The sequence below is a fragment of the Colobus angolensis genome, unplaced genomic scaffold (genome assembly GCF_000951035.1).
Source record: "Colobus angolensis palliatus isolate OR3802 unplaced genomic scaffold, Cang.pa_1.0 Scaffold27, whole genome shotgun sequence".
Taxonomy (NCBI): Eukaryota; Metazoa; Chordata; class Mammalia; order Primates; family Cercopithecidae; genus Colobus; species Colobus angolensis.
This window is the reverse complement of record NW_012115932.1, coordinates 16,951,306-16,969,349: the sequence shown is the minus strand read 5'-3', so window position 1 is coordinate 16,969,349 and position 18,044 is coordinate 16,951,306. Positions and strand designations below refer to the sequence as shown.

Here is an 18,044-nt window from a genome sequence, read left to right as displayed (position 1 = left end):
CCCTAAATCTCACCATCTCAAGTCTATCTGGAAAACTCTCATTTTCCTGAATGCCCAAGGGAGAGAAGATAGCAGACATAACTGACCACATGGGCGGTGCACAAGACGCGTTTGTTGAATAAGTAAAGGAGTGAGTGAAAGAATGAGGAGCGGATGGGTGGGTTCCAGAGTGAGGGAATGAATGACCTGCTCAGGAAAGGCACAGAGTTCCACAGCCAAGGCAGGGGCAAAGGTGGCTTGCTCAGGGGAGTCAGTCGGGGGTGTGGGGAAGGCAGTGCTGATGAAAAGGTGGGCCTGGAGGGGGAGACCCCGGATGGGGCAGGCAGGAGGTGCCCCTCTCCACTAAGTTGCTGCGCCTGGAGACCCTGCACCTGGAAAGTGATGCCATGGAGGGTCTGGGCTTTGGAGGCTGGCAGAACTGGCTTGGACCCCTCCCATCCATGTGCTCTTGTGCCACCCTAGCTCCCGGTGCCTGTTTTGTGGCTTTTAAAAATGGGAAGACTGGCCGGCCATGGTGGTTCGTGCCTGTAACCCCAGCACTTTGGGAGGCCGAGGCGGGTGGATCACCTGAGGTTGGGAGTTCGAGACCAGCCTGGTCAACATGGTGAAACCCTGTCTCTACTAAAAGTACAAAAATCAGCCGAGCATGGTAGCAGGTGCCTGTAATCCTAGCTACTCAGGAGGCTTGAACTCGGGAGGTGGAGGTTGCAGTGAGTCGAGAAGGCGCCACTGCACTCCAGCCTGGGCAATAAGAGTGAAACTCCGTCTCAAAAAAAAAAAAAAAAAAAGGGAAGACTAATCCTCACCCCTTAGGACTGTGGTGGCATTGACTGAGAGTGGCTTAGTCCCTTGCCGCTGCCATGCTCTTGTATCTCCCAGCCCGGCCTCAACGCTTGGGGACAACCTGGGGCGGGGTCTTCCCCGTGGGGGATGAGGAAGCAGGGCCGCTGAGCCAGGAAGGGCCACCTCAGCCAGTGCACGCACCACTGCTCTGGGCAGCAGCCACAGCTCCAGAAACAGAAACAAGGACAGTTCAATACCTGGGCCCCACTGAGTCAGAGGGCAGTGCAGGAAGCAGCATTCATCAGACGTCACCCGATAATGCCCCTCTGTGCCCACCAGCAACTTCCTCCCAGGGGCCCCGTCAGCTTCTTGGCCTCCCACTGTGACAAGAATGAAGTCAGCCTGTCTACCTTTAAAAGAGGTGCGTGTGTGTTTCCCTTACATTTTCATTATGGTTCTTAATTCCTTAGGGGAAGGATGTGTTAGGCACACGGGAGGGGGAGCTAAATGCCTGTTTTTCCACCAGCACAAACGCCTTCCCAGTGCATTAGTATCCCCTCCCCATTACTCTCCCACAGCGTGCAATGGAGAGGCACCACACACACCGCCGTGGGAGGTGAGATTGTGGGCTTTGGAGTAGACACTCCTGGGGTCCAATCCCAGCTCTGGGGCCCTGGCCAGGAAAGCCAGTTTACCTCTCTGAGCCTCAGCTTCCCCCGTCTGTAGAACGGGGCCCACTGCAGGGACTGGGATGACACTGTCCAGCTGCCTGCTGCACCCTAAGTGCCCAGGAACTGTTCAGTCACTTTCCTTGTTCAGTCAGCACTGCTTTAAAATCGTGTGGAGGCGGCGCGGCATGAGGAAATAAATAATGAATTGGAGTCTCATCAGGCTCCAGCAGCGGCAGACAGGCTGGAGCCGGGGATGAGAACACCAAAGCCCTGGAGGAGGCAGAAGTTAGGGGTGTAGTCGTGGAAGGGAAGTGGTTGACTGGGCCCTGGAAAGGCTGGGAATGGGGGAGGAGAGGGTGTGGTATCAGGCCTTCCAAAGCTCCGGGGGCCTCGGGAGAACAGAGGCCTCCCCCTGACATTTTCACAATTCCTATGGGCTGCAAAATACCCACCCACCCCACCTCGAAAGAACTCACTTTGGTTGAGCATCTATTATGTGCTGGGTCTGAGATGACACCTTCTCCTCTTTTCTCATTCAATCCTTGCCACTGCTAGGTGACCCTCATTTCACAGACAAGGACACAGAAGGTCAGAGAGGAGATGACTTGTCCACGGTCACAGGGCTACCGAGTAAGCAAGGATCACTAGAAGCCAGGTTTGGGAGGCTGCCAAGGGCCTGCTTTTTCTCTTAGCCCACCTTGCCTCATTCCCAACCGGAAGACTCTTCCTAGCCCCTCTCTTCACGTACAGATAGCTCCCATGCAGGGAATCTGTCTTCTCAATTCTGTTAAGGTTTACGTACCAAATTTCCTGACGTAAGGGATCCCCGTCAGCAAGGGCTGTGAAGTAAGAAGCTGTGCATCTATAAAAACCAGCCTGGCGTGCAAAATGGAGCCCACTCGGTCTCATGTTCCTCTTCCGCCTCCGAACCTGCTCTGGGAGCGCGTGCGCCAGGAGGCCCCTGTCTGTGTGCAGACCCAGTTTGGAGCAATCTGTCTCTGGAACACAACCTTCTTGAAGATCTAGTTCAGCTCAGAATACCACGGAAGGATCTGAACTGAAGTGTTTCGCACATTTCCAGACCTGAATCACCAAGCTCCTAATATGGGTTCTGTTCTGTCCCTTGGAGAACAGAAATCGTCTTGGTGGGGGGTGTACCAAGGCGTACAACTCTCCTTCTATTTGCTCACTGTTTGACACCTATTTATTCCCACATTGATGCACTGGATCTAGAGATCAGCGATGACTAAACCTGGCTTTGTCGGAGCTCATGGTCCAAGGAAGGGAGACACCGAGGGAACTCTGAGCAGGGTAGTGGGGGCAGAGAGGAGAGAACCGAGGCTGCATATGGGAGCTCTGAAGGCTGTCCTGCCACTCCAGGGCCAAGACGGTCATTTTTCTAACTCACATCATCTCAGTGGGTAGAACCTTCTCAGTTTGAAGTTTGTCTCTTGTCAATTCTTCTTCTTTTATTTTTTGAGATGGAGTCTTGCTCTGTCACCCACGCTGGAGTGCAGTGGCACAATCTCGGCTCACTGCAACCTCTGTCTCCCTGGTTCAAGCGATTCTCCTGCCTCAGCCTCCCAGGTAGCTGGGATTACAGGTGCATACCACCATGCCTGGCTAATTTTTGTATTTTTAGTAGAGATGGGGTTTCACCATGTTAGTTAGGTTGGTCTTGAACTCCCGACCTCATGATCCACCTGCCTTGGCCTTCCAAAGTGCTGGGATTACAGGCGTGAGCCACCGCGCCCAGCCTTGTCAATTCTTCTTAATGCCCACTGCCCTCTTTCCTGCCCCAGCCCTTGCTGCCTTAGTTTCTGGCAAATGTTTGCAGAAGCCTAAACAGATGAACAAAAGGTATCAGATATGGGCAGGAAAACTTGCAAACTATCAGCCAATCTGCCTCAGATGGACGATGGCTTTTTTAACGGTTTGTATATGTGAAGCTGTAATTTCACCATGCATATTCACAATAAAATAAAACTTTGTTTCCTGCTCTAATATTTCTTCCTGATTCCCAGGATGAAAGTCACTGTATCAAATGATCCTGGTGTCTGTCTTACCAGGAGTTCTATGACTTCTGGGGGCTTTGTTGCTGCAACACCCCTGACAGCCCTTGTTTTGGAAGACAGAGGCTCCCGAGACAGTGCTGGGGGTAGGGGATGTTGCAGAGGCAGGCACTGGGGTCATGTTCGAGTCTTGCCATTTGCTGGCTGTGTGTTCTTGGATGAGTTTTTTCACCTCTCTGAGCCTCATTTAATCATTTATAAAACAGGAACAAAATCATCTACCTTGAGGGGTTGCTGGGAGGGCTAAAGGAGGTAACTATGTAATTACCTGGCACATAGTAGGTGCTTAATAGGGGTAGCTATATGATCACTTTTTCCCCTCATCCTGTCTGGCTAGGGAAAATATGATCTTTTTTTTTTTTTTCTTTTTTGAGACAAGGCTGGAGTGCAGTGGCATGATCTTGGCTCACTGCAGCCTCCACCTCCCGGGTATAAGTGATTCTCCTGCCTCAGCCTCCACAGTAGCTGGGACTACAGGCATGCACCACCACACCTGGCTAATTGTTTGTATTTTTAGTAGAGACGAGGTTTTGCCATGTTGGCCCGGCTGGTCTTGAACTCCTAGCCTCAGGCGATCTGCCCACCTTGGCCTCCCAAAGTGCTGGAATTACAGGTGTGAGCCACTGCACCCAGCTGAAAATATGATCACTTTTTTAGGCAGCTGCCCCTTACACGTTTCTGAGCACCTGTGTCCAGGCCAGGCCCTTCACTGGATGCTGGGGACACAGGTAAGTCAGACCCGGAGGTCATCATCAGCCCTGGCAACCAGGCAGGGCAATCTAAAGTCTGGGGGATTAGTCCCCTGGTTAGAAAGCATGAAGGAGGGCAGCAGAGAGGATCGTCTGTGGGTGGGGCTCCCTGTAGCAACTCTCCCTCATACCCAAGTTAAGCCCTGGCCAAGGGCCCTGAGCACCACTCGAGTTAAGTGAGCTGCACAAATCTTCAAGAATGATAGGTTTTGAGTAGCACGTAACGGGAGGGTGTCATCGCCATCCGGTACTTCTTGGTGGGCAAAAACCATCCCGGCCATACTGGCCCAACTGGCGCTTTGTGACTTCTGGCTGTTCCTCCAAAATAAAATCAACCACGCAAGGAAAGAGATCTGACACCTCTGAAGCCATCCAGTCTGTCACCACAACCCACTTGAAGGCAATCTCAATCTCAAAAAGGGAGCTTCAACAAGTGGCAGGGGACAAATGTGTTGTGTGGGAGGGGAGCACTTTGGAGGGGATTACTTGCATGTCATCAAACATGATCTGTTTACTCCCTTAGCACTGGAATGTTCTGATAGAGCACAGAACATCGCTCTGAGCAAGGTGCCCCATGTGCCGAGAGAGAGGAGCTCCAGGAAGCCTGGCTAGAGACTTCCAGGAGGAAAAACTGTTTAGGCTGGGGATAAACATGCCCTTTTGGGACAGTGAGACCCTGGGGGGGGGCAACCCGGAAGCAGCCAGGTACTTAACACTCGGCAATGCATCTGGGAGGCCCCACCTGCCTCTACCCTCCCTCCCTCCAGCCCACCCACAGCTGCCTCCCAGCCCCGCAGCCGCGACATGACGACATCCTGACCTAAGCCCCTCTTCGTCTCCAGCCCCTCTAAGGAGCTATTTGCAGAGGCCCCCATTTGCCATTTAGAGGCTTTGCACGCAAGTGTTTGATTTTAAAAAGAGAGAAAGAGAAGCCACAGCAGGTGCCTCCACTTCCATCCCAGCCCCACCCCACCCTCCGAGGGCTCCCAGGGATCTTTGTGCCGTGTGTGTATGTGTGTGTCTGAGTGCTGGCGTCATCCCCACATCTGCTGCCCTGTGACAAGGGCCTTTGAAGCTCCACAATGACGCCATCTGCCAGGCACAGCCGGCCGGCTGGCTCCTTCAGAGCTGACCCCACGGTTACCATGGCAACCAAGGTGGTGGCACGGGGCCTTCAGAAGAACCACCAGGCTAATGATGTCAGGAGGTTCCCTGCAGCAGTGTGGCCCACAAGCCCGGGGCTTTGTCAGCCCATGCTTGAGCAGAGGTGGGTGGGGCAGAGATGGAGGACAGGCTGGTGGTCAAGGACAGGAAGAGAAGAAGGAGTCATGGAGGCATTGGGTCTCTGACGAAGGAAGCATCTTCCCTGTGGCTTCTCGGAGCCTCCTGCTCTCAGAAGGTCAGTGGCTCACTGGGGAGTCTGTCACCTGCCAAAGGGGGTGGCACGGACTGCATAGGACACGTTACACTGGGCACCTCTGCGCATAGTATTCCCTTTCCTGGGGCCCTTTCTCCTCAGCTCAATGCCCATCACAGGATTCCCTTCTTGGAGCTTCCCAAACAAAGGGGATGGCGCCCTCTCATTTGCCTGCAGGGTCAGACACACATCTCCACTACAGCCCCGCCAATGCTCCCTGCGCTCACTCATCTGCCCCACCAGCGGGGTCTCCTTGAAGGCAGGGACTGTGTATGATTCAGCTGACCCTGGTGCCTGCTACAGAGGCTGGCACATGGTGAATTCTAGCAAATGTTAAGTGAATAAATGAAGTCCCTTCATTTCTCAGCCACTTGCCAAGTGATTTCTTTTCTTTTCTTTTTTTTTTTTTTTGAGATGGAGTCTCATTCTGTCCAGACTGGAGTGCAGTGGCATGATCTCGGCTCACTGCAATCTCTGCCTGCCAGGTTCAAGCAATTCTCCTGCCTCAGCCTCCCAAGTAGCTGGGACGACAAGCACACACTACCATGCCCGGTTAATTTTTTGTATTTTCAGTGGACACGGGGTTTCACAATGCTGGTCAGGCTGGTCTCAAACTCCTGACCTGGTGATCCACCCACCTCGGCCTCCCAAAGTGCTGGGATTACAGGTGTGAGCCACCGCGCCCGGCCAATTTATTATTATTTTGTGAGACAGAGTCTCGCTCTGGCACCCAGGCTGGAATACAGTGGCATGATCTTGGCTCACTGCAACATCCGCTTCCTGGGTTCAAGTGATTCTCCTTCCTCAGCCTCCCGAGTAGCTGGGACTACAAATGCCTACCCCCATGCCTGGCTAATTTTTGTATTTTCAGTAGAGATGAGGTTTTGCAATGTTGACCAGGCTGGTCTTGAACTGCTGACCTCAAGTGATACCTCTGCCTCAGCCTCCCAAAGTGCTGGGATTACAGGCATAAGCCGCCATGCCCGGCCATTACCAGGTTATTTTTAATGCCCAGAGTCTCAGCTGCTCTCCATACAACAGCAAACAGAAACAGGGACAGAGAAGAGCCTTCTGAACCCTACTGTGAGACATGGATGGAGGGGGTTTCTCTGCTACAGTCAATGCTACAGGTGCTAGGGCCTCTGAGGAGTGTTCTAGACCTGCATGGAGGCACCAGAGAACCTACTTGTATCTCTGTGTGTGGCTTATCGTGGGAATGAAGTAGGAGAGCTGGAGTAAGAATCAGCACCAAGACCCACTTGGGGTGTGCTACCCTGTGGGGTCTTGGGTGAAATCATTTGCTCACAAATCCCCTGATTTTTTGGGTCCTGGGGTCTGTGCATCTCCCCTCAGAGTAGCTACATCCACGTCCCTGCACACCAGTAGTACATGTGGGTTCCCATGGCTTCACATCTTCCCAATCTTTGTAGTAGCAGGTTTTCATTTTTTTTTTTTTTTGAGACGGAGTCTTGCTGTGTCACCCAGGCTGGAGTGCAGTGGCGCAATCTCGGCTCGCTACAAGCTCCGCCTCCTGGGTTCACACCATTCTCCTGCCTCATCCTCCCCAGTAGCTGGAACTACAGGTGCCCGCCACCATGCCCAGCTAACTTTTTGTATTTTTAGTAGAGACGGGGTTTCACCGTGTTAGCCAAGTTGATCTCAATCTCCTGACCTCGTGATCCACCTGCCTCGGTCTCCCAAAGTGCTGGGATTACAGGCATGAGCCACCACGACTGGCCTTCTTTTTTTTTTTTGAGACAGAGTCTCACTCTGTTGCCCAGGCTGGAGTGCAGTGAAGCGATCCTGGCTCACCACAACCTCTGCCTCCCAGGTTCAGGTGAATCTCCCATCTCAGCCTCCCAAATAGCTGGGATTACAGGTGCACATCACCATGCCCTGCTAATTTTTGTATTTTTAGTAGTGCTTTGCCATGTTGGCTAGACTGGTCTTGAATTCCTGGCCTCAGGTGATCTGCCTGCCTCAGCCTCCCAAAGTGCTGGAATTACAGGTGTGAGCCGGCCAAGTTTTCAATTTCTGTCAGTCCAATAGGATTCAACTGGGTCTTTTAATTTTTTCATTTTTCTGAGACCAGGTCTCACTTTGTTGCCCAGGCTGGAGTGCACTGGCACCATCATGGCTCAATGCAGTGTCAACCTCCCACGCTCAAGCAGTCCTCCCACCCCAGCCTCCCAAGTAGCTGAAACTACAGGCATGCACCACTATGTCTAGCTAACTTTTTAACTTTTCTTTTGTAGGGATGGGGTCTTGCTGTGGTAATCAGGCTGGTTTCAAAATCCTGGCCTCAAGTGATCCTCCTGCTTCCACCTCTCTAGAGTGCTGGGATTACAGGTTTGAGCTACCATGTCTGGCCTGAATTGAGTCTTGTTTTAAATCTCATCCCTCCAGTTTCTAGTGAACTTGAGCATCTTTTCACTGCCAGTATCATCTCCTCTGTGAAGAGCTGGTCCTTGGCCTTCTCTATTTTTTTTTGGTTGTTAACTTTTTCTTTTTTTTTTTTTTTTTTGAGACAGAGTCTCGCTCTGTCACCTAGGCTGGAGTGCAGTGGCTGGATCTCAGCTCACTGCAAGCTCCGCCTCCCGGGGTTACACCATTCTCCTGCCTCAGCCTCCCAAGCAGCCACCTCGCCCAGCTAGTTTTTTGTATTTTTAGTAGAGACGGGGTTTCACCATGTTAGCCAGGATGGTCTCGATCTCCTGACCTCGTGATCCTCCCACCTCGGCCTCCCAAAGTGCTGGGATTACAGGCTGGAGCCACAGTGCCCGGCCTGGTTGTTAACTTTTTCTTACTGATCTCTAGGAGTTCTTTATATATGAATTCTGAAGGCTACCTCTTTCCCATATGTGTGGCCAGTATCTTCCCAGGCTGCGTGTGGCGTTTTTGCTTTATGTTATGTGCCGTTTGTTGAACAGAAGTTTCTAACTTTTATGTGGTCAAAGAGAACAGCAAAAAACTGTCTGAGGCTCATGTAAGCACCAGACTTATGACACCCTTTATATGTCTCTGTCTGTTTTGTGGAGGTTTTTGTTTTGTTTTTTAGAGAAAGGGTCTCGCTCTGTTGCCCGGGCTGGAGTGCAGTGGTATGATCATGACTCACTGTAGCCTTAAAATCCTGGGCTCAAGTGATCCTCACCTCAGCCTCCTAAGTAGCTGGGACTACAGGTGCATACACCACCACATCCAGCTAATTTAAGAAGATTCTTAGAGATAAGCTTTCACAATGTTGCCCAGGCTGGTTTCAAACTCCTGGCCTCAAGCGATCCTCCCGCCTCAGCCTCCCAAAGTGCTGGGACTACAAGTGTGAGCCACTGTGCCCCGTCCTACTTGGCTTTTCATATCTACAAAGAGCTTCTCCTTTCACCATCTCCTGAGTCCCACAAGGCCCTGGGAGGTGGCAGGAAAGATGAGAAGGCAGAGGCCCTGTCATAGCATCCCACTGTTCTGCTTCCTGGCACCCACTCTTTCCTCTTCTAGTAGCTGGCCCCTGCCTTTTCTCCTGAGGAACCTCATTCCTCACAATCTCTGTCCCTGTGGTTTGGATGGGGTTGACACCAGAGCAGGTACAGGGCCTAAGCCTGGCCAACCAGAGCATTTGATTTCCCAGGCCACAAGGATGGCATGAGGCCTGAGCTGGGCCAGTGAGAGCACTGTCCTGTCTAGGACTTGGTTAGAATGACTGAGAAAGAGGCCATTTCTACTGGTAAATTCTACTTGAAGATGAAGTCAGTATAGAGGAAAGCAGATCCGAAGACAGACCTATTCCTGGCAATGTTTAAGGCTGGATCCAGACATGCCTGAGACCTTCTACTCCTCAGGCCAGCTCAAGGTCTGGTTCTGGATCTTTGGTAACAGAGTCCTGACTAATACTGACCTAGTTATTGTGGGAAATCAAAGAGCCAAGACCTTTGATCTTGAACCATCATTACAAGTATAAAGAAGTACAGAAAAATAAGGGCCTCCCAATGCTATATTTATCTTTAGGTCTCAGTTTCCAAATCTGTGAAGTAGGGATAGCCACCCTGTCTCTTCCATCTCGGCTAACTCTGGCTTCTTCAGTGCCTCCTGGGCCTCTTGGGTGAAGTAGGGCACCCTGGCCCTCCTGTTCTGACCCCAAGGACCTTCTGAATGGGAGGCCAGGAAACAGTAGACGTGATAGAAATAATCACCATAAAGGAAAACTAACATCAGCTTGAAGCCGCCCTAGAGAGCACTGGACGTGGTAAAGACCACGGCAAAAAAGAGAGAACAGGGAGGAAGGAAAGAGAAAAATCTGACCCTATCAGCAGCTACAACTGGAAATTAGACCTGAAAAAAAAATGAGTTAAATCTTTGGTGCAAAATTTACACATTAAAGGATAAACTCTGCTAAGAATAATTTCCATAACAATAAAAAACTGGAGAAAATCCTAAACATCTACTGGAACCATATGGAGATCTGCTTCAGGAATTAAATGGATTTCGGGGCATTCCCCTCTGGAAAATACTTTCTAGAAAAAACGTCATTGATACTGATGTGTTTCTGAGAACATTTCTCAGCATCCTTCGGGTCGAAGCCTCCTGTGTGCAGCCAGAGCCACTAGCCCTGTAGGCTACATCCTGTTTCAGCAAGAACAGGTGAGGGGCACCAAGGAAAGGGGCCCAGAGCAGGCGCAGGGTGGCTGGCTCAGGGCCCAGCCCACTGCCCCAGGCCACTCACCGTAGTGATGAATCTGTACAGCGGCTGCCGTCTCTCTGTGTACTTGACCGTGATGGGGCTGAGGTCGTAGCGGAACCAGATGGCAGGGATGATGCGGCCTGTGTGGCTGTAGGCGACGTATTCCTGGGGTAGAGGATATGAGAATCAGAAGTACAAACTGTGTCCCAGGGTGGGTGGGTCCCCCAGTAACCCTCCAGAAAGGACTTCCCTCCCTCTCTGTTCCACAAAGCCAGACTCCCCCACTCCCTCTCTCAATCCCTTCTCCTGGAGGCCCTGGACTCTGCTGTGCACAGCTGGGCATTTCTGACCCCCTTGGTTGTTTAGAAATTGACCATGTGAGCTGCAAGCAGCACCAGAATCAGAAAATACATTAGAAAGCAGAGCTGTAAAAGGAAAAGTGTAATTGTTGGCTGAGCAAAGGCCTATGGCCTCCTTCAACCCCTAGGCCATGCGAAATCCATTCATTTATTCAACAGTGGTTTGCTGAACACCTCCACTGTGGTGGCCCACGGCTGGCTGCTGGGGACCCCGAGGTGAGCAAGTCCTGCCCTTTCCCCAGAGGGAGTCACAGTCTGCAGAAGGAGGAAAACATAAGAATATCCCTAACACAGCGACATCATGCATGTTGGATGGAGGGTCATGGAGAGTTGAGGGGGCTATGAACAAATGAACGAATGACCCATTCTCCCAGGAGGCATCTGGGAGACTGCGGAGGGGACACTCTGAGCCACACATGATGGATAAGCAGGAGACCTGGGGTGTGTGTGTGTGTGTGATGGGTGTAAACGCCGTGTGGGGAGTGCACTAGCTTCTTCAGAGGAATGGACTGAACTGCAAAGCCAGAAGGCCCCGCCCTGCCACCAACCTTCCCGAGAATGCACACAGCAGGGACTAAGGATACTAAGGGGCTGAGCTAACAGTGCGTCCTTGGGCCAGCCCCTCCCTCCCTCAGGGACTTGGTTTCCCCATCTAAACACTGATGGGCCTGGGATGATGGCCCCTGGGATCTCTCCAGTTCAGGCACTTCAAGGTGCTAAAATCTGCAACAACTGGAGACCATATTGAACCACTGGGGTACCCTCAACCCCAAATGCTGAGCGTGAGGAGCCCAGGCCGCTCCAGAGGTAACACTGAGCCCTGACCTCCCACTGGGTCACTGCTGCCTGCTCCCAGGGCAGAGTGCGGCTGCAGCCACAGAGAAGCTGAGCAAGCTGTTCTGGCTGCTCGGCCTCACCAAAGCACTGGGAAAAGGAGCTTTGAGTAAGGGAAGATCAGCTTTCTCCAGGAGAGCTTCTGGGGTAGGTTGACTGTCTGGGTCACAGCCTAGAGCTGAGGGACAGAAAAAAAGAGTGAAAAATAGCAACAGTCAGTATCATTTACCTAAAGGTTTTTGTTTTTTTTGGTGGGCTAGGCATTTTTGAAAACATTGCCTCACGTGACAGCAATCTTATAAAGTATCATCTCCATTTTATGAATGAGTAAACTGAGGCACACAGTGGCTATGTGACATGTCCCAGGTCAACAGCTAGTGAATGTCTGAGCTGGAATTTGAACTGCAGTGTGGTCCTGAGCTTGCATCTGTGCTTTTTCATCTGTTAGTTGCTATGAGCATGTGAGGGTTACAATGAGATGCCCCTTGTGAAACAGTGAATAAAAGAAACAGAGCTCCCGGGAACATCCATTTAGGGCGAGTCAGAACAGAGGGACTAAGTCACTGGACAGAGAGCAGCTCGCAGGTGGGCAGACTCACAGCCCCTTCCTTAGACTGAGGCATGCGGTGATCAAGAAGCCAGACTCTGGAGCTCAAGGAAAACCTGTTCTAATCCCCACTCAGCCGCTTTATAGCTCTACAACCACCTCTCAGTGCCTCAATGGCCAAATCAACAAAATGGGCTCAATAACAGTCTCAACATCAGAGCTGTCATGATGATTGAGAAGATGGAAGAAGAGAGCTTAGCACATCTAGCCCCCAGGAAGTACTCAGTGACTGACAGCTATGCCTCCTATTATTGTTATAATTAACTGAACTAAACAGGTATCACTTATAAGGGGTTTGGGCAGCCTTGGAATGGAAGAAAAAGGACAGTCCCGGTGGTAAGTGGGAAAAACCCACCCACCAGGGTCTAGCAGGGGCATCTCAACCAACAGGCTTCAAGTATTCATGTCCCATTGGTGTGGTGCCCCCGGGGAAGCCCAAGGCTGTCTTGGCTTGAGACTACTAATTTCTGGGCCATCCCACTCTGCAGACTCTGACCATGCTCTGCTGCCCACTAAGGCCTGGTGTCTTCTCCATGACTTTGAGTGTTGGGGTCCTGGGGACACCCCTGTCAATCAACAGCAAATTAATCAATAGCCATCTTGGTGTGACTCAGCAGCCTCATGAGTTTGGGTAAAGTGCCTGTGCCCTGAGAGCAGGAGTGTCTGTGTGTGTTGAGCACCCTGGGGTCTGTGTCCAAAGGACTCGGACCAGATGCAGGGCTGTTTGAGAAACAGCCCTGCAACCCCAGGACCTTTGTAGGACGGGGCCTACCTGCTCTTTCTCAAACCCTGTCTCCTGGTAGATCTGTTCTCCTTGACTCTGAGACTGCCACATGGCAGGGACTAGGCCTTTCCCCTTTACCCAGAGACAGAGCCTGGCCCAAGCTAACCCCCAGGAAAGGCCTCCGGAAAGGAACCGGAAGAAAGTGCGTCGGTGCAGCCGCCTGTCGTCTCTGCTCTCCGTCAGCAGAGGGCGCCGCCGCACAGAGCTCGGCCCAGCCATCGCCCGCGTTACCTTGTTGGCCACCGTGTACTGGTAGGAGTACCGCTGCTTGCCACTCTTGTCCTCATAAACCGTGGGTACAATCTTCAGGATGTAGTCGTGGGAGGCCAGGGCTGCGGTAAGGACACAGCAGAATGAAGCAGGGGGACGGGCACTGCCCGCTGACAGCTCTATGTCATTTCAGTCCTAATCCTAAACCCCCTGGGCACGACAGGGGGCTCATTCCCCACAGTTTTACCACCAACCAACTGCTCTTCATCTTCTCCCCTTGGACACCGGGAATTGGGAGACCCTATCCATCAGGATCTTCCTCCTGCACTGTATACATTATTAAAATTCTGGAAACAACCCAAACGTCCATCGACAGAGCAACCATGAAAGAGTGAGTGTTGGCTGGGCACGGTTGCTTACACCTGTAATCCCAGTACTTTGGGAGGCCGAGGCGGGTCGATCTTCTGCAGTCAGGAGTTCGAGACCAGCCTGGCCAAGATCGTGAAACCCTGTCTCTACTAAAAATTCAAAAATCCCAGCTACTCAGGAGGCTGAGGCAGGAGAATCGCCTGAACCTGGGAGGCGGAGGTTGCAGTGAGCTAAGATCACACCACTGCACTCCAGCCTGGACGACAGAGCAAGACTCCGTCTCAAAAAAAAAAAAAAGTGGGTGCTAGGAGCAGCTATTCTCCAACAGGGAAAAGAACCAAGTCATGGATTGGGGGAGGGGGAGGCACTCTCTATCCATGTACATATATAGGAGAATTATCTGGAAAGATGCCCAAGGAACCACGGGCAGCTTTAGCTTCTGGGGAGGAAGGCAGGATTTGAGAAAGATCCCATTTCATTGTACAACCTCTGATATTGTTTGAATAGTTTTACTTTTAAAACAAACTATGTTTCAGTATTAAAAAGAAAAGAGCCTATCAACCAGAAAAACTGTACCGGAAAATGGGGAAAGAAAGCAACGGCAGATCAGTTCTTCCTGGATGGGGGAGCTGCTGAAGGCAGGGATGGAGCCTTACTCATCTCTGTGTCCCCAGAGCCCCGTGCAGGGCCTGGTACCAAGTGGACCGTGGCAAATGCTTACTGAATGAATGAAAGGATGGAAGGATGACTGGACAGGGGCATGAATGAAAGCACAGATGAATCAGCTGCTGATAAGCATGAGGTAACTGGAGTCCAATGCTGGGCTAATAGAATGCTGGCCCAGAGCGGCCAGATATCACCCAGGAAAGGTATGAACTGTCCTGGGCCTTCTGGGATGCTTACAGGAAACTCATGGGCCTTCCAGAATCTCGGGTCATGGACTACAGAGCTAAAATAACACAGCAATTTAGGCCTGTGGGTTCTAATCCTGGTCGCGTAGTCGAGTCAGTCCTCTTCTGTAAGAAGGCTGGGGATGCAGACAGCATTCACTGCCCTAACACTCCCTCCCTGCCCCGACACTCCCTTCCTGTCCCTTCCTGCCAAAGCCACATCTCAGTAAGCGAAGGAAGTGCTTCCTGAATTGTTCTGAGTGGGTTCCTCTGAAAACCTGAGAAAAGTCCTGCAGCCACAGAGCCAAGTCCGTGAAGACTCCAACATCTCTCTGTTCAACCCTGTAATGGTTCTCAGATGTCAGAAGCAGTCGAATCATTTGGATTAAAGGACACCTGGACCTCTTTCCAGGAGCAGCCCACTAAATGGGTCAAGGGTGGAGCTCAGTATTTGCATTTTTAAAACAAGAGCCAAGACCATGCTTGACAGTGGTGTCCAAATGCCTATTGCCCTAGGTTAAAAATGTGAAGAAAGGCCGGGCGCGGTGGCTCAAGCCTGTAATCCCAGCACTTTGGGAGGCCGAGACGGGCGGATCACGAGGTCAGGAGATCGAGACCATCCTGGCTAACACGGTGAAACCCCGTCTCTACTAAAAATACAAAAAAAAAACTAGCCGGGCGAGGTGGCGGGCGCCTGTAGTCCCAGCTACTCCGGAGGCTGAGGCAGGAGAATGGCGTAAACCCGGGAGGCGGAGCTTGCAGTGAGCTGAGATCCGGCCACTGCACTTCAGTCCGGGCGACAGAGCGAGACTCCGCCTCAAAAAAAAAAAAAGTGAAGAAATGAAAAAGTGAATGCCTTATCAAAATCACCCCCGTAATATTTCTTGTTAAAACTTGTACAAGGCTGGACATGGTGGCTGACGCCTGTAATGCCAGCACTTCGGGAGGCTGAGGTGGGCAGATCACTCGAGGTCAGGAGTTCAAGACCAGCCTGGCCAACATGGTGAAACCCCATCTCTACTAAAACTACAAAAATTAGCCAGGCGTGGTGGCACACACCTGTAGTCCCGGCTACTAGGGAGGCCAAGGCAGGAGAATGGCTGGTTGCAGAGAGCTGCCACTGCTCTCCACCCTGGGCAATAGAGCGAGACTCCATCTCAAAAAAAAAAAATTGTACAAAACACAGGTGATCACCAAGGGCAAAAAAAAAAAAAAAAAAAAAACACCCATAAATTCACCATCAGAAAACTATGGTTCACACTCTTACATATAAACTGCCAGACATGTTTATATATACATTTATATTTTCCTAAAATAGCACCATACTGTATCTTTTTGTAAGAACTGAACATTGTGAACAACTTTTCAGGTCTAAGACACAGAACATAAGCTCCATAGAGAGTTTGTTTTATTCATCTCTCTATCCCCAGAACCTAGCTCAATGCCCAGCATATAGTAGGTGCTCAATAAATGTTTGCTGCCTGACTGCCAGCAAGGTCCTGACACTCCTCACTCATCTTGGGCAGTTACCATGCTCAATCAACCCCCTGTGCCTGAATACTGACGTGGTTCCTCATTTTCATTCTTACAAACAATGACCCAACGAACATTATTTTCCTAGATCTTTGTACACTCTCTTAATTATTTCCTTAGCTTACTCTCCTATGAGTACAATTGATGACTCAAAGGCAATGACCATTTTTAAGGCCTTTGATACAATTTGCCAAGTGCCCAGTGGAGACACTGCAGTTAATTACACCCATGTGGACTCCTTGTGAGTTGACCATTCCTAGAGACTGCTGGCTCCATCCTGGTCTAGGCCGGCCCACATTCCCTTCAGGCTCACTCCCTCCTCCCCTACCCGCAAAATCTTCTTATGGAAGAATTCAAATCTAAAACATAGGTAATCGTATAACGGACTCCCACGTACCCATTTCCCAACTTCAGCAATTACCAACATATGGCCAATCTTGTTTCATCCCTATCCCGCCAATGGAGTGGGGCCCAGAATCTGCGTTTTTAAACCAGCAGCCCATATATATGTGTGTGTGTGTGTACTTATATACACATATACACACACACGTATATATGACAGCCCATATTATGTGTTACATATACATGACAAGCTGGTTTCATCCCAGTTATGTCATTTGGGACCAGTTAAACAATTCAGTATCACAATACCAGACACAATTCGATATAGGAAAGGTTCTCCTTAGATTCTGCCCTAGGGAATCTCGTTCCTGAAGTTAGCTGTTGATGACAATGAACAGAACGGCCAACATTTATTGAGCACTCACAATGTGGCAGGCCGTGTACTAAACTCTGTACACGCATCTCATTAATCCTCATGGCGAGGCTTAAGGTGGAGAGGATTCTTCCCACTTTACAGATGCAAAAACTAGGGCTTAGCAGAGTTAAATGACTTTCCCAAGACCACAGGGCTGGGAAAGAGTGGAGCGGGACACTGGAGGCCAAGGTCCTCACGACCGAACTGCACCACCATCCGGCCGGAGCTCTTCCACAGTGGCCTCCAGGCCTCTAATAATCGATTATATACCCACTATACCCTGGGCACAGGGCTGGGTCCTGGGGACAAAGCAGTGGGCAAGGCAGAGTGCTATGTTGTAGCTGGTGCAACAGCCAAGGGCAGCAGATGACTGGGAGAACAAGGTGATTTCAGAGAGTAGTCTACGCTAGGAAGAAAAAACAGGTTTGTCCTTAGGAGTGGGGGTTACTTTAGATAGGGTGACCAGCGAGGGCTTCTTGGAGGTGCTGGCATTTGAACTGAGACCTTAATGCTAAGAAGCAACCCCCACAGCAAGACCTGGGCACAGAGGGACCTACAAAGGCACAGGCCCAGTGCTGGGGACTGAGCTTGGGAGCCGAGGAAATAAAAGCCAGCCCTCCCCCGGCTGTCCATTGCTTGATCTCATACTTTTTTCTCTCCACTTAAGCCAGCCTGAGATGACTTTTGTCACTAGCCCTGGAGAAGGCAAGGTTTTCTGTCCACACCTTCTCTCTGCTTGCACACTCTGGGCCTTCTTAGCTTGATCCTCTTTCCTGTCCAGCAGCTGAGGCGTCCATCACAGCTGCAAACATTTGTGGACGGCCAACGTGGGATGGCATGTTACCATGACACAAAACGACAATGACCATAGCACCACACCAAGAATCATCTACCTCTATTACAACCAGACATTTGCATTCAAATAAGGAGGTGCTGCCGTATACTTATCCATTGCTGGAGGCAGCATGAATGGGAACCAGACACAGCTAGAAAGCAATCGGGTAACACAGCGCCAGCCCCGTACATATCAGAGGCATTACTGCCACGCTGAAACACCGAAAACAGTAGATGCTTCCAGTGAGAAGACAATGCCTTAGAAAAGCCAAGCAGAGCCGGGCAAGGTGGCTCAAGCCTGTAATCCCAGCACTTTGGGAGGCCGAGACAGGCGGATCACAAGGTCAGAAGATCGAGACCATCCTGGCTAACCCGATGAAACCCCGTCTCTACTAAAAAATAAAAATAAAAAAAAAAATAGCCGGGCAAGGTGGCGGGTGCCTGTGGTCCCCGCTACTCGGGAGGCTGAGGCAGGAGAATGGCATAAACCCAGGAGGCGGAGC

The 18,044-nt window shown here is 51.0% G+C and overlaps 1 protein-coding gene across 2 annotated transcripts in view; it reads right to left on the bottom strand.

The window, feature by feature from the left end:
• The window catches only part of ERGIC1 (endoplasmic reticulum-golgi intermediate compartment (ERGIC) 1), a 43,669-nt gene that overhangs the window by 7,156 nt on the left and 18,469 nt on the right, over positions 1 to 18,044 (bottom strand). The window contains exons 5-6 of one of the 2 annotated variants that reach the window (XM_011947801.1): positions 13,180 to 13,280; positions 10,407 to 10,529 (exon numbers count right to left, since the gene is read on the bottom strand). In XM_011947801.1, the coding sequence (XP_011803191.1) occupies positions 10,407 to 10,529; positions 13,180 to 13,280 (224 nt within the window). Of the gene's footprint in view, positions 1 to 10,406; positions 12,285 to 13,179; positions 13,281 to 18,044 lie in introns of those variants that run through there. The other variant, XM_011947800.1, reaches the window with a different exon arrangement.